The sequence below is a fragment of the Mauremys mutica genome, chromosome 9 (assembly GCF_020497125.1).
Source record: "Mauremys mutica isolate MM-2020 ecotype Southern chromosome 9, ASM2049712v1, whole genome shotgun sequence".
NCBI classification, from domain to species: domain Eukaryota; kingdom Metazoa; phylum Chordata; order Testudines; family Geoemydidae; genus Mauremys; species Mauremys mutica.
Genome location: NC_059080.1, coordinates 72,427,698 through 72,442,880, shown reverse-complemented (window position 1 = coordinate 72,442,880; position 15,183 = coordinate 72,427,698). Strand labels below are relative to the sequence as shown.

At 40.3% G+C, this 15,183-nt stretch overlaps 1 protein-coding gene across 4 annotated transcripts in view; it reads right to left on the bottom strand.

The window, feature by feature from the left end:
• FBXO36 (F-box protein 36) overlaps window positions 1–15,183 on the bottom strand; it is a 101,031-nt gene that overhangs the window by 29,939 nt on the left and 55,909 nt on the right. For 2 of the 4 annotated variants that reach the window (XM_045031310.1, XR_006582390.1), the window contains exons 3-4: window positions 7,524–7,696; window positions 2,879–3,102 (exon numbers count right to left, since the gene is read on the bottom strand). In XM_045031310.1, the coding sequence (XP_044887245.1) occupies window positions 2,911–3,102; window positions 7,524–7,696 (365 nt within the window). In that variant the 3' untranslated portion in view covers window positions 2,879–2,910. Of the gene's footprint in view, window positions 1–1,098; window positions 3,103–6,879; window positions 7,018–7,523; window positions 7,697–15,183 lie in introns of those variants that run through there. The other 2 variants (XM_045031309.1, XM_045031311.1) reach the window with 2 other exon arrangements.

Genomic DNA, 15,183 nt, shown 5'->3' with positions numbered 1-15,183 from the left:
TGAAATTAATAGGCAACAGGTTTAAAACAAATAAAAGGAAGTTCTTCTTCACGCAGCGCACAGTCAACTTGTGGAACTCCTTACCTGAGGAGGTTGTGAAGGCTAGGACTATAACAATGTTTAAAAGGGGACTGGATAAATTCATGGTGGCTAAGTCCATAAATGGCTATTAGCCAGGATGGGTAAGAATGGTGTCCCTAGCCTCTGTTCGTCAGAGGATGGAGATGGATGGCAGGAGAGAGATCACTTGATCATTGCCTGTTAGGTTCACTCCCTCTGGGGCACCTGGCATTGGTCACTGTCGGTAGACAGATACTGGGCTAGATGGACCTTTGGTCTGACCTGGTACGGCCTTTCTTATGTTCTTATAAATGTAAGTAGTCCCAGTGACTTAAAGTGGACCACTCACATGGATAATGTTAAGAATATGCTTCAGTGTGGGAAAGGTTCAGGGCCTTCTTCCTAATGCTCTTTATTATTAGCAAAATATTCAGGCAATATGTATATATATTTCCAGTGCAAAGTAAATTTACTCAGATTAGCACATTTCTTCTAAAATTTGAAGTACTACTAGAATGACATTCAGAAAAAAATATGAAATAAGAGAAAATATATTTTAGACTATCTGAATAAATCACTTTGTAGAATCTACACTTTTATTTCTTAATTACCAGTTTACAGTAGATTTACAAACTGCATTTTTAATACTTGACATTTAAACCATTTTTTAAAAATAATGGGCCAGATCCTCAGCATTGAAGTCAATGGAGCTACACAGATTTGCACCACTTGAGACTCTGGCCCAAAGAGAATATGGCATTTGTTCTAAAGTAAATAATAATATAACAAAAGTAACTGAAGATTGTTAAAAAAAGGTAAAATATTCCTCTGGCAAACTGTTGGCAAGTAAATAGCTTTATAGCATGAATATGGTCACATTTATCTATAAATTCCAAGGGTATACCATACATTGCATGTTTTACAAAGATTAGAAAAACTTCCACAGAATATATATTTAATACCATTTCACTTTGAATGTTGATCTTGGAGAAGGGGGGAAATGGTGAAAAATTGGCACTAGATATAAAGAATGACAACTTATTTTATGTTTAATATAATGATAATACAAGACTTCATCAATAAAGAATAACACACCACCCTGTAAAATTAGAGAAGTTAACTATCAAAACTTGTCTAACTGCCTTTCATGCTATTGTACTTGGTGCCTTTTACACTTAGTTTGATCATTTACCAGTATGTCAGTCACTCTGATGGCCATACTCAGATTATTGTATAAATTGTTAGTGGCATTTGGTCAGGATTAAGTTCCTTATACTGTATCTATACTTACTATAACCAAAATATACATGGCTCTACTAAAATATTTCAAATAATCAGCTACATATTTAAGGGCCCAATCCCAGTAACCCTCTCTCACAAAAGTAGTCCTTAGTCATACAATAAGACAACAATAAGTAAGTCTTGGTTTCAATAAGAATACTTGTGTGAATAAGGACCATTTGCATTATAAAAGTTTGTATTGTAAATAAACTAGGTCACCTTGAGCATTTTGGCTTTACTTGGGTGCCTAAAGCTAATCACCTAAACCCATATTTAGGCACCTAAACAAAATGACCTGATTTTCGGCGGTACTGAATACTATGAACTCACATCAACATCAGCTCAACACATAAAATAAATCAGGCCACTTTTTAGTGAATTCAGATGACTAACTTTAGGCATTCCAGTGCAACCATATTGGCCTTAATTTTTGTGATGTTATCATTAGTACAGTGCCAAATCCTGCAGGCCTTTCTTAGGAAGACTCTAACTTTGTGAGAGTTTAGCTGAGTAAATCATGCAGCTTTTAGGCCATTATATGGAAAAAATGCAAGCACTGGTATTAATGCTCAATATTTAAATCTTGTAATAACACATGGTAGACATTAATTAATAATTTAAGGCTATTAATACTTGACCTCTGGATTGTTGAAGTTAATGTTGTAATTAACAACAATTAAGATGAAATTCTAAGCTACGTAAACTATTTTTCTTAATGGATTTGTCAGCTCCGTTTGGTAGGAACATTATTGATGTGCTACAATGCAAAGAGACAATAGTAAATATTATTTTATAATTGAAAATATACTTAAATGAATGTAAACCTCACCAAAGGTACCAGCATCACAGCACTGGCAACTCTAGTCCATTATCATCAGAAGTTCCTGCATAGGCAGAAGCAGTGAAAATTTCATCCATTTACCATCCTTCCAGTGTTCCCAAACCATGACCTGAAGCAGCTATCTAAAAGGAAGAGGGTAGTTTGGTATACATACCCATTCAGTTCTTGGTCTCTAATGACGTTTCCCCTTAGTGATAAGTGCTGATTTGCTTATTTGTTTGAAGTTTAGACATCTAGACTACAGAGGATGTTCACTAATTTTAAAACCGCTTTAATGCAGGTCAAATTTTGGACCCAAGATACACATTGGTCACCTTTTAACATTTCATATTTGCCATGGTGGCCAGTAAACAATCAGCATTTACCAATGGTTTCTACACAATAAGAACTGACATACCACATTTCTCTCTATTTCTTAGGAAATAACTGTGGCAACATTATGATATCTGTTATCAAATGCTGACTGTTTGAATGGTAACCACTGTATATGTAAACTTATTATATCTCAGAGTCAAGAAGTTCAAAGGACTTGAACCTTTCCTATTGCTGGTGGTAGCTGATTAATAAAATTCCAGTCTACAAAAGGTAATGTTGTTTATGTATTGTTTCCATTATGCTTTATGTCTACTGTTTTAATAGCCTCATTTTTTCAGTAAAAGTAACCAATTATAATGTAATATACAAGTCCGCACTTACAACTTTTGCCCATAATGAAAAAGCATGCTGCTTTATTTAGTCTTTGATTTCTTTGAATCATCTTGTTTCTGCCTCCTTCTTCGGAGCTGCAGCTGAAGCTGAAGCTTGTTTGTGAAGAAGAACTGCTTCCAACCCACTTCCTGTGCCAGTGCTCTCATTTCAGGGGTAATTGCACCACACAAATTCTGCACAATTTTCTCCCACAGTGTGTCAGAGTTGCATATCTATTTATAAGAGAAAGCAGGCAGGGTTATTCTGGTTTAAACAAACATAACCAGACATATTCAATGTTTACTACCATTTTATTTGAAAAACCCAGCATAGGGCAACACAGCTCATTGTATATTAAGTTAGCTTTATATATAAGAATGAGATCTTTTGGGGAAAAATCCTACAGACCGTTTTTAGGTAAACTTACAATAACTTCAGTACCAGTTTTGCCCAAGTAAGGACTGAGTCCAGGTTGTATGATTTGACCCTTGTTATATGTCTTTGTTGGTCTTGTACATGGTATTATATATTCTGTAAATTATTGTCATGGTTTTTTTCAGTATAATGAGTTCAAAAATATTTTCTCCATCTGGGCCACACTGTCTGCTGATATATATTGGCACAGCTCCACTGAAATCAATGGAACGGTGCCAGTTTATACCAGAAAATTTGGCCCATGTTATTTACAAATCATATTACAAGTATATATGCATGTGTTTGTGGAAAAGAAAAAGGGCCAAATCTATTTATTTGTGGTGTTCTATCAGACTCTCTGGATTTATATCAGATTAACTTGGACAATTGGCCCTATGCAACTGAAAGAAGCTTTCACAAGAATTGTGAGCTATTCAGTTCTGGAGATGGATTTTGATTCTTGGGTGATGCTTCCCACTTTTGAATGACTGCATAAATAGAATTGTGTGGAAACAATCATATTAGCCATTATAGCATAAGCAGAAAGAGAAAATGAAGGTTTTTTTCCAGGTATGATACAACCATCATAAAAGAGTAATTATTAGGAAGATTGGGTGCATCAGTATAATCATTATATCCAATCTTTAAAATAAGTGATCCTGAAAGATACTGAATCTGATTCTCCCCGCACACAAGCTTTACAATGGCTTTATTGGCAAACCCTCTGTAGTCAGTGGTATTGCACTGATGTAATGCTATAATTTGGTCCCAATATCTGTTCCACCGCTGAGCGGTGGTGGTTATATTACCACATGGGGTTGTCTGATCAAAATGGGAAGACAGGGATCATGGGAAATACTGCTTCAAATACTGCTGAAAGAAGAAAAAGGGATGAATTTTAAAAGCCTTCCTAAAATTTCTGATTGTTATATTTCTCTGTTCTGTTGTGCCTAGAAAATTGGTAATTGTATTAAATTGAAAATATTGGAGACTATCTTTTAGTACTTCATACGCAATATATAAAACATACAGTGCAAATATCAATTCAATATTATTGTTTTCTTCTTTCATAGTGGATTTCAGAATATATAACACAACAGCCAGCTTTCAGTGTTAGAAACTTTGGTGAGATTATGCTCTCTATTACAGTGGCTTAAATCTGAAGCAACTCCCCAGAACTCATGGATTTACACTAGTTTTACACCAGTGTAAGTGTGAGCAAAATCAGACTCAACATCAGAAATGTTTATCTTCAGGTTTGCATTATGGATATAGCTCCCTCTGGTGGTTATTTTAGTTCATAGAAAGATAAGTAACAATTTTTACAATAATTGGATTTATAGAATGGATTTATAGATTATAAAATCCACGAACAAGGTAAATCTAAGAAATCTACTGAGCCTGTGATGGAAAATGCCATGTTATGTATTTCAGTAAATACTGGTATTCTAAAAAACTCGCAGTGCTTGAGTGGTGGTATTCAGAGTAAGGCAACTGCAGTCATTCCTTACTTGATTTTATAAAACAGCTTCTTTTACACTGTCTTTGTTTTAAAACATTACACAGTGAAAATACAAAAGTAAAAAATACTTTGAAACTGGCATTGGAATAAACCTAGATACTGAATTCTGGACAGAAAAACATGATGAGATTTATGCTTAGAATTAACTGGGGAGAAAAGAAATAAACACGTGAGTATGCGAGTAAATAAAGGTGAACATATTTAAAAGTGTAAGAATATTTTTGCTGATAGTCTGGGTCTTTGGCAAGAACAGGAAATAGAAGGTGGACTGTAGTAATAATGGGATGGAGGGCAAAAGATGGCACACAGCAAGAACCACCAGTAGCAAAACTAGAGATTATCTAGGAGTCTTTGCGGGATACTTGTGGCCATGATACTTAGCCAGAATATTTGGTAAGGGCTGGAAATAGAGGATGCAGCTACCTATTTCTTTAATTTATCTTGGAAAGCAAGAAAAAAAGTTTGGGTTGATAATCTGGTAATGAAAAAGGGCCCTGCTGTGCATAGGCGCCAACTTCTGCTGGTGCCGGTGGGAGCTCGCGCCCCTCCAGCCCCGCCCCAACTCCACCCCTGCTCTCATTCCAGCCCCTTCCCCAAAGTCCCCGCCCCAACTCCATCCCCTCTCTGCCCCTATTGGACTCCTTCCCCAAATCCCCGGCCCCGCCTCTTCCCCGCTTCCTTCCCTGAGTGCGCTCTCCCACAGCTTGTTACACCGCAAAATAGCTGCTTTGCAGTGGCAACTGCTGGAAGGAGAAGCGGGGACGGTGCGCTCAGGGGGGGAGGTGGAGAGCTGCCAGTGGGTGCAAAGCATCCACCAATTTTTCCCCGAGGGTGCTCCAGCCCCAGAGCACCCACGGAGTCTGCGCCTATGCTGCTGTGTCCTGCAAGGATCCATGGTTGGGAAAGAACTGATAAATAACTTACTACGATCTTACAGCAATAGCAGTCTTTTCATTCCCTTGAACACAAGGACTTCTCCAGTTTAGTGCTCACGGTCTATGTTTCCTCCTTAGAGAAAATGAGGGGCAGAGTCATGGCATTGCCCGAGCCTTAATCATTGGGGCCAGTGATCAGGACAGTGTACAGTGTGTCTGGCAGGGGTAGTCAACAGGCAAACTGTGAGCCAAATCCAGACTGCCAGATGCTTTTGAACAGACTCCAACATCTTTTTATTTATTACTTATTATCATTTTCTCTGGAGTCTGGATCTTGACTATACCATGACCAACAAATTTGGACCATGACAATAAAAAATTGACTCTCTCTGGTTGCCCAGTTCAAGTATGGCACAGCAGCCATGTTCAGCCTCCACTCCTGGAGGCATTTTATGTACATGAGGCAAAAGGCTCTAGAAGCTTTGGTTGGGCTGGTGAGTTTATTCCATTGCCTCTATTGCATGCTCCACTTTACGGTCATAACAGCCCAATGTCCACAAGAATATTAGCATAGTTTAGAAATATTATTTCCCCTCAGTTGAGATTCTGAGAATCCAAAAGGTGAAAAAGAAAGGTTTACTTTGTAAAAGACCTAAATAATACTTGATTATATGGTCAATATTACATCATGCACTCACTATCAGAGTGCCTCTTCATGTCAGTTCACAGTGTTGCAGAGACTCATCCTCTTTAGTACAGCCACCTCCATGGCCTAACCCTCTGGAACAGCTCTCAGTCCAGTCCAATAAGAAACCATATTGAACGTGAAATCAAAATAACCACATGGATGTTAAAGTCCATAACATAAACACTAGTCCTTCATAGAGACCCAAGGTCAATGTTGTCAAGGTTAGGCCCCTGGCTAAGCCAGGCTTCTTGGGTTAGGACACTGAAGATTATCTGGCTGCAAACTGGGCCAATAAAACTAGTTAGTCTAAGCCAGATGGTCCTGTCCTGGCTTTGCTCAGAACTGGTCCCTAGTAAAAGCTGCCAGCCCTTTTCATCTGGCCTACTGGGCTTTGATTGGCCTCTGCCTGCTCCCAGCCCTTCTAGGTACCAGAGGACCATTTCTCACTGGTTCTGTTTGCAGCAGATCATGAGACACCTCTCCAGGCAACCTCTGGAGGTCTGAACTCACTGCTCTTCTCTTCCAGCATGGAACCTTCTTAGGGCAGGATGTGCCAAGTTGGTGGGGCCTCTGGCAGGGGCAGCAAATACCTGGTAGAGCCCCTCATAGTCCCAAATAATAAAGCACTCCACACCACAGGTGAATTAGCCTAAAGGCATAAGAATGCAGCATTATGGACAATACTTAACTTTTGAATACAGTTGATTTTGAAAATAACAAAACTGATAATTTTGTACTGCTAATTGTAATTGATATTACATTATGACAAATTCTAGCCTCAGCTGCATCATCATAAGCCCACTTACATCAGCAGGGTTGCATGGGTAATTTTCTTTAATATATTTCTTTCTATGATTTCTTTAAAGTTGAGACTATCCATTAAGAATGCTTTTGTAATACACAAGAGTGTATTATCCTCCATGGAGTCTGATCTTGCACTGCTGAACCTGTGCAATAACAGCAAGATCTTAAATATGCTATAAAGCATGGGTCCAATCCTTCAAATATTTAATACTATACTGGGAATAGCGTTTATTACCTGAATAATCTTACAGGTACATGTTTGTAAAGGATGTGTGTGTTAAAAGTGAACTAAATCAGGAGAATGTGCCAAAGCAAAACTAATACTTAAAATAAGTTGTAAATGTTTTTTACCATTTTAAATCTGTGTGAAACTTGAGACAGCCTGGCAATATCTTCAAGCTCCAGAAAGGAAATGATGTACAGGAGTAATGGGTCAGGAAGCCGTTCCAGGAAGTCAAAGTTACCCCGGCACAGATTGAAGATATGTTCCAGAGTGTTGGCACCAAAAACTACAGCAATTTGAACTGTGATTCAAAAAAACCCAACAAAGAAAGAGATTTGTAAATGCCTTTATATTCCCTCCCAATGTATAGAGATAATCTTATTTTGTCTTAAAAAAACAGAACAACTCCAATTTAAAAGATAAGCAGATACATTTCTGGATGTTTTCTAGATAAGCACTTACAATTCTGAAGACCCTTAGCATTAATAATATAAAATATAATATTCTACTTTTGTTCCACGTACAGAGCTACCACAGACATCAATAGGAATCTTGCAGCAGCAACAAGACTAAACTGAAACTTGTCCAATCCCATTTTGTGCAGGTAAGAGATATTGAATACAAGTTTTTTATATTGTGCTATGCACTAATGCAGTGTTTCCCAAACTTGGGACGCTGCTTGTTTAGGGAAAGCCCCTGGAGGGCCGGGCCAGTTTGTTTACCTACCACATCCACAGGTCCAGCCGATCACGGTTCCCACTGGCTGCGGTTCGCTGCTCCAGGCCAATGGGAGCTGTTGGAAGTGGCGGCCAGTACGTAAAATGTTACAAGGGGTTCTCGGAAAAAAATTCCCTAATGGCGGACAGAGCTGTTGCTAGGGACCCCGGGCAGCATGGGGCCAGCAGCCTGGAGCCCCTGGACTTCCAAGAGCTAAGCAGATCAAAGCAAGCGTATCTATCACACTGAGGAGATTTAAACTTCAAGACTCCTTATAAGTAATGGAAAGGGAGGTAGATATTTTTTGCTGTTTTTAAAATTAAATAGGCAGCTAGTATTGTATTTAAAATTATTATGAAGAACAAGTTTAAGCTTTGTTGTAACGAGCATTGCTTGCCTGGACTGCTCAAGACCTGAATGCTTGTGTAGGAGGAACTCTTTGAGTTGGCTTCTTAAATACCTTCATGCTGTGTCACATCTGATACTCCTTGATGAAACATAGGAGCCTTGTCTTATAACAGGCTTATTCAAAGTGATACAAGCTACGAAAGTGAGATCTTGAAAGAGTGTTGCCATTTTCATAATGTAATAAAAATACTGTAATGATAAATGGTAATTAATAATAAATAGTGTGTAATAAGCATGTCATAAAAACAAATTTTATATTTCCAAGATCACTGCTTTTATAACTTATACTCAGGTAAAGGAGAAAATCCCTGGAAATATTCATTTTTAGGAGGGGGTTCGCAAGACTTAACATTTTAGTGAAGGGGGTTCACAGGTTGTTAAAGTTTGGGAACCAGTGCCCTATAGGTAACTCTTTGCTTTTCTGCTTTCCAAATACTTCAGTCCCATTTAATATGTGTGATTTGGATTACTTTCTCCCAATTTTATTGTTTTACAACTGCTCAGTTTTAGAGCAAAATCTTGTCCTGACTTCATATAGCCCTACTGTGGTCGAGGAATGGAATGGTGCTTGTTGCTCTCTACCCTGAGAGCCATCCTTTCAATGCAGGCCCTGCATGACTGCTCCAGCTCTATGTCTCTGAGCAGCACCCCATGGGGCTGAGAGTTTTGTGTGGGCTCTAATTACATATTTTTGTTACTAAAGCACCAAAAATATAAGATTAAAAAAATTCAACATAAAAAAATATTTTTCTACAACAAAAAAAATTAATTCCTTTTTACAATTCAACTAACATTCTATCTACTCCTGCGAAAAAAGCTACTATTGAGCTACAATATGTTCAGGAAAGAGAAATAAAAAGAGAGAGAAAGAAAGAGAATTGCTTCAGCTGAAGACAAGGTAAGGGAGGCTAGGCTACAATGGTATGGGTATATCCAGCAGAGACATGCAAGCTTTGTCAGTATGATGGTTCTTTCAGTGATCATGGATGGAATGCCATCAAGGGTGAGACCAAATACTCAGTCCATAGAGCAGATATCAAAGACCAATTTGCACAACAACTTGGCATATAATCAAGAGTTTTGGAAGAAGGCTATAAAAATCACGGACCTTGAATAAGGGAAGTGCAAAAAAGAAGAAAAACAAGAAAGAGAAAGAGATTCCTTTTGTAAAGTATTTTTAGAATACCTAGAAGAGTTTTTGAAACAGAAAATTGTGCCCAGATCAAAGAATAGCTGGAAAAAATTTCTGTTCGCTTGTCTGCTGTATGTCAAGGGAAGCTATTCTGTATAAAAATAATTTCCCTTTAACAAAGGCCTGTGGTCAAGCCAGTACATGTTCTGGTTCTTGACTATCAATAGACTGGAGCATGATTTAAATATCAACATTTGCAGTGGAAGTCTTATTGATAATGACAGGTTTTTCTCCTGCTGACAACAGTTCATCTTAATTAATTAGCCTCTTAGAATTGGTTGGGCAACTCCCACCTTTTCATGTTCTCTGTATGTATATATATCTCCTCACTATATGTTCCATTTTATGTGTCCGATGAAATGGGCTGTAGCCCACGAAAGCTTATGCTCAAATAAATTTGTTAGTTTCTAAGGTGCCACAAGTACTCCTGTTTTTTTTATTGATAATGCTAAACATACTGGTTGTGAGGGATCAGGGATCTCGAACGTAGGTCGGTGAGTCCTCAGGCAGTCTTCATACTTCAGCCACCACCCAGCAGCTTGCTGGTAATAGCAGGGATTGTGCACTAGTGGACCTAGCTCACCATCGGCACAAAGCTCCCAGTGGGAGGAGAAGTCTGGCTCTGACCATTGGCTTGATTCCAGTGGAGCTCCCCTTAATCCAAGAAGCACTGGCACTCCGTGAGCAGGTTACCCACCACCAGACAGACAACCAAGTTGTTCAGGTGCAGATCACACAGCTGGTTGCTAAGAATCAGGCACTTCAGGGGGAAGTCCATCAACTCTGTGCAAAGAACAATGTGCTCTGGGCCCTGTTGGCTGCATCAGCCCCTGAGCTAGGACCTGTCATCCCCCTCCCAGAGTGCTCCAGTGGGGATTGTTCCAAATTTTGAGGTTTTTTGAACCAGTGCTGCCTCTTGTTCTTGCTTCACTCTCAAATATACTTGTTCAACCAAGCCAAGATAGGCCTAGTTGTCAGCCTACTGACTGGTGAGGCATTGAACTAGGCCTTCCCCCTGTTGGAGGCCAGCAGTCTGGTGCTATCTAGCTAGAACACTTTCCAGAGAGCAATATCAACCATCTATGGTGATCCCTATGCTCTCTCTGCCAAGGCCACCTTCTAGAAATTCTAAGAAGGGTCAGGCATGGCTATTTCCTATGCAGCACACTTCTGTGGTCTCATATCGGACACAGAGTGGAATGAGGCAGCCCTACTGTTTCAGTTCCAATGGGGCTTGCAGAATGAGATCAAGGATGAGTTGGTTAAAGTTGAAACCCTGAAGGATCTAGGTGCTTTTATTAATCTTGTCATCTGGATCGACAATCAGCTTTGTGAATGGTGGGAAGAAAGAAGATGGGCAGGGTCGGAGCTTCACCCACCACTATTGTGTCCTGCTCTGCAAGCTGAGACAATGCAGGTTAAGCTGGCCCACCTACTGCTCATGCCTGAGGAAAGGGGGCATCGGTGATGTTTTAGCCTGTTCTTCTAATGTGGTGGACCAGGTCACTTTATCTCTGATTGTGCCACGAGGACACCAGACTGAAGAGACCCAGGAAAACAAGCCAGCCCTGGCCCAGTAAAGGGGGCTGACCTGAACACTTTGACAAAATGTTCCATGTGTCTAGAGACATGGTCCTATCTGTAATGCATGCTGAATGCCATCAACCAACACCGCATTTGAGTTGCATGTCCCAGGGTGCTGCCTTCCAATCCCTCCACCGCAGGCCCTCATTGACTCAGGTGATAACTTTATTGACCTGGATGCAGTTTGGACCCCGCAGATTCCCCTAAGGCCCAAGCCTATTCCAGACCTAGTAGATACAACTGACAGGCCCCCCTATCCTGCCAGCCAGTGGTCACAGACACTGTGCCCCTGCAGGTCACCATCCAAGGGCATTGAGAGATGCTGCAGTTTAGGGCCATTTGCTCCTTTCAATTTCCCCTGATCCTGGGTATTTCCTCCATAAATTTATCATTCACTGGCATGAACTAAAGGGTCAGTTTCTTTTCAGAATACTGCTGGCAACACTGCTTGACCCCAGGAAGTAGAGAGTGCACAGTAGAACCCCAACAATCACAAGCCAGTTGTTGGTCCAACAAACTCACTCACTGATCCTGAGCCTCAACTTCCACCACAGAACAGTGATTTTGCTAATGTATTTGAAAAAAGAATGGAGAAATCCTACCCCCTCACAGGGATTATGACTGTCCGATTAAACTGAAACCAGGAACAAAAATTCCATTTGGTCGTATTTATGCCATGTCTGAACCTGGACTGGTCGACCTTCGCACCTGCCTGCAGGAGAACCTGGCCAAGGGCTTTATTGCAAGTCCACCTCACCTACTGGGGTACCTGTCCTCTTAGTTAAGAAGGAAGATGGTAGCCTCCAACTTTGTATGGACTACCAAACACTAAATCGGGTCACCATTAGGAACTGACACCCCTTACCTCTAGCTCCTGAATTACTGGACTGCTTGGGGGCTGCCTATATATACACACACAAAGTTGGACTTCTGAGGTGCATATAGCCTTGTAGGGGATGAGTGGAAGACTGCCTTTTGAATCCACTGTGGACATTTTGAATACCTTGTGAATTCAAGACTCCGTTGCTGACCTCTGGTTCCTGGCTCCTGACTCCAGTTCTGATCACTAGGTCTGACTGCCAGTGTCCCATCTATGATACTGATCTAGAATGCAGTGATGTGCAGATTTGTAGATCAATTCACTGGAATTACAGTGATCTAATTTATCTGTGTTTTTATACTATGCTCATCTAGCTGTCATGTGCACAGGGTCAATTATCTTCCCATTGATCTAGGTTATAAAACTACAATGGGCACTGGTGCCAAGAATTTTCTTAGTAAATATAAGGCAAGATAAAAGAAGTGGGTTTTGCCTTTTGCTATGAAGATTCTGAGGTTCTTGAGCATCCTAAAATATTCAGGAAAGAGTTCCACAGTCATGGAACAGACATTGAGAAAGTGATGTCTCCTGCCCACTCCTGAGGTTGAATAACAAGGAGTCCGGTGGCACTTTAAAGACTAACAGATTTATTTGGGCATAAGCTTTCATGAGTATGTGACCGGGCAGAGCAGCCCCGCACTGGTACAGCAGGGGTTAACCCTTCCTTCCTAGCAGAGGAAGCCACTCTGTCATAAAAGAATAAATGGACACAAATTGGACATCGGGAACGGTAACATACAAAAGCCAGTAGGTGAACACTTCAACCTCCCTGGACATTCTAGAACAGATGTAAAAGTAACTATTCTTGAACAAAAAAACTTCAGAAACAGACTTCAAAGAGAAACAGCAGACCTCAAATTCATTTGCAAATTTAACACCATTAATTTGGGCTTGAATAGGAACTGGGAGCGGCTAGCTCATTACAAAAGCAGCTTTGCCTCTCCTGGAATTGACACCGCCTCATCTATTATTGGGAGTGGACTACATCCACCCTGATCGAATTGGCCCCGTCAACACTGGTTCTCCACTTGTGAGGTACTCCTGTCTCTTCATGTGTCATTATATAATGCCTGAATCTGTAAATTTCACTCCATGCATCAGAAGAAGTGGGGTTTTTACCCATGAAAGCTTATGCCCAAATAAATCTGTTAGTCTTTAAGGTGCCACCGGACTTCTCGTTGTTTTTGTGGATACAAACAAACACGGCTACCCCCTGATACCTGAGTTTGAATAGTGTATTCAACATGAGACCAGGTTGCAAGATGCAGTTAAGGACTGACTTTCTTAATATTGATTACATGTTAGATAACCTATAACAGCAAAATGTTTAGGAATAGGTCTTAAAAGCAGTATGTAGGACTTTTGGGCACAAAGGATATTTACTGAAGACCCTGGCAACAAAGATAGGAATCTGTGGAAACTCCTCTTTTCCAAATAGTATCTGGCTAAACTTTGACAGCTGCTCAGTATTCTCATCCAGTTAAAATGTCATAAGACCATACTTTGAACATGGCATTAATATTGTCATGACTCTTTTTTTTCATAACTCGGTTAAAAAGTTGCAGGATACTCCCTGCTATAATCCTCTTTGAGGAAATTCCCTTAGGAAATACTGTAAAGATCCAGACACAAAAACAAGTGCTGGATAGCCCATGTAATCAGACTCATGCATGACAGAGTCAACTCTTTATTAAAAAAAAAAGTCCACAACACCCATCTACTTCAAGCTAAATGGCTAACCAAAAGGCTACAATCCAATTCTTTGCTGCTTCAATAAAAATGAGTTTTTATTACAAAGTGCGAGTTTCTTTCTACATGTAGGTATGAATGTATTAACATGTGAATTGTTTGTGGATGCTCTCAAAATGTATTTAGCTGTATTTATTTTATTTCTGTAAAAATACCTTGTGACGTTGCATTCTATATGAGTTTATGAAAATATGCTAATGTAACTGGAATATGCTTCATGCATAAGGTCTCTTGTAAGGTATCATTACAAAGCTTATAATCTACTGAGTGTGATCATCCTATTTGTATAAATGTATCACTCTTGTATCTGAAACTAGAAATATGAAATATAACTCTGAGGGCCTATTGTAATTATGCAAAGTGTAGGCCATTAATGGTGGTTTGGAATCTTGATGACTCCCATTAACCAGGACAATTGACTGCAGATGGATGTGTTTTACCTGTAAGTCTTCCTGTATATGGAAGTGTGTGTGTGCTGGCAAGTGGGTAATGAAGTCTTAGAGTGACATGTGATCATGTCACCTGAACTGGAATCCATCTTTAACCTGGTACTTTTCCATTGAGAGGAGGGGTGGGAACCCAGAGTGACAAAGGATTCCTGCCTTATGCAAAAGATGTAGAAGTGGGTGGAACAGAGAAAAGGGAGAGCCATGATGAATCCTCTAGCTACCACCTGAGCTGAAACAAGGGCTGTACCAGGGGAAAGGATTGTGCCCAGACTAGGAAGGCATTCAGCCTGTGAAAGAGACTTACTGAAACATCTTTCAGGGTGAGATTTTATCTGTACTCAGTTGTATTACTGGTATTAGGCTTAGGCCTTGTCTACACTACAGGACTATTTCGAATCTACTTAATTCGAATTTGTGGATTCGACCTTATGAAGTCGAATTTGTGTATCCATACTAAATACACTAATTCGAACTTCTGAGTCCACATTAACCGTCGACTTTCGAAGCGCTGCACTGTGGGAAGCTATCCCACAGTTCCCGCAGTCCCCGCTGCCCATTGGAATGCTGGGTAGAGCCCCCAATGCCTGCTGGGGGAAAAAATGTGTCGAGGGTGGTTTTGGGTAACTGTCGTCATTGAACCGTCAATCACGCCCTCACTCCCTCCCTCCCTGAAAGCGCCTGCGGGCAATCTGTTCGTGCACTTTTCTGGTCAGTGACAGCGTGGACGCCACAGCACTGCAAGCATGGAGCCCGCTGCGATCCTCGCCGTTTTCTCCTCCTCGCACTTTATTGTCCACCTCTTCCACATT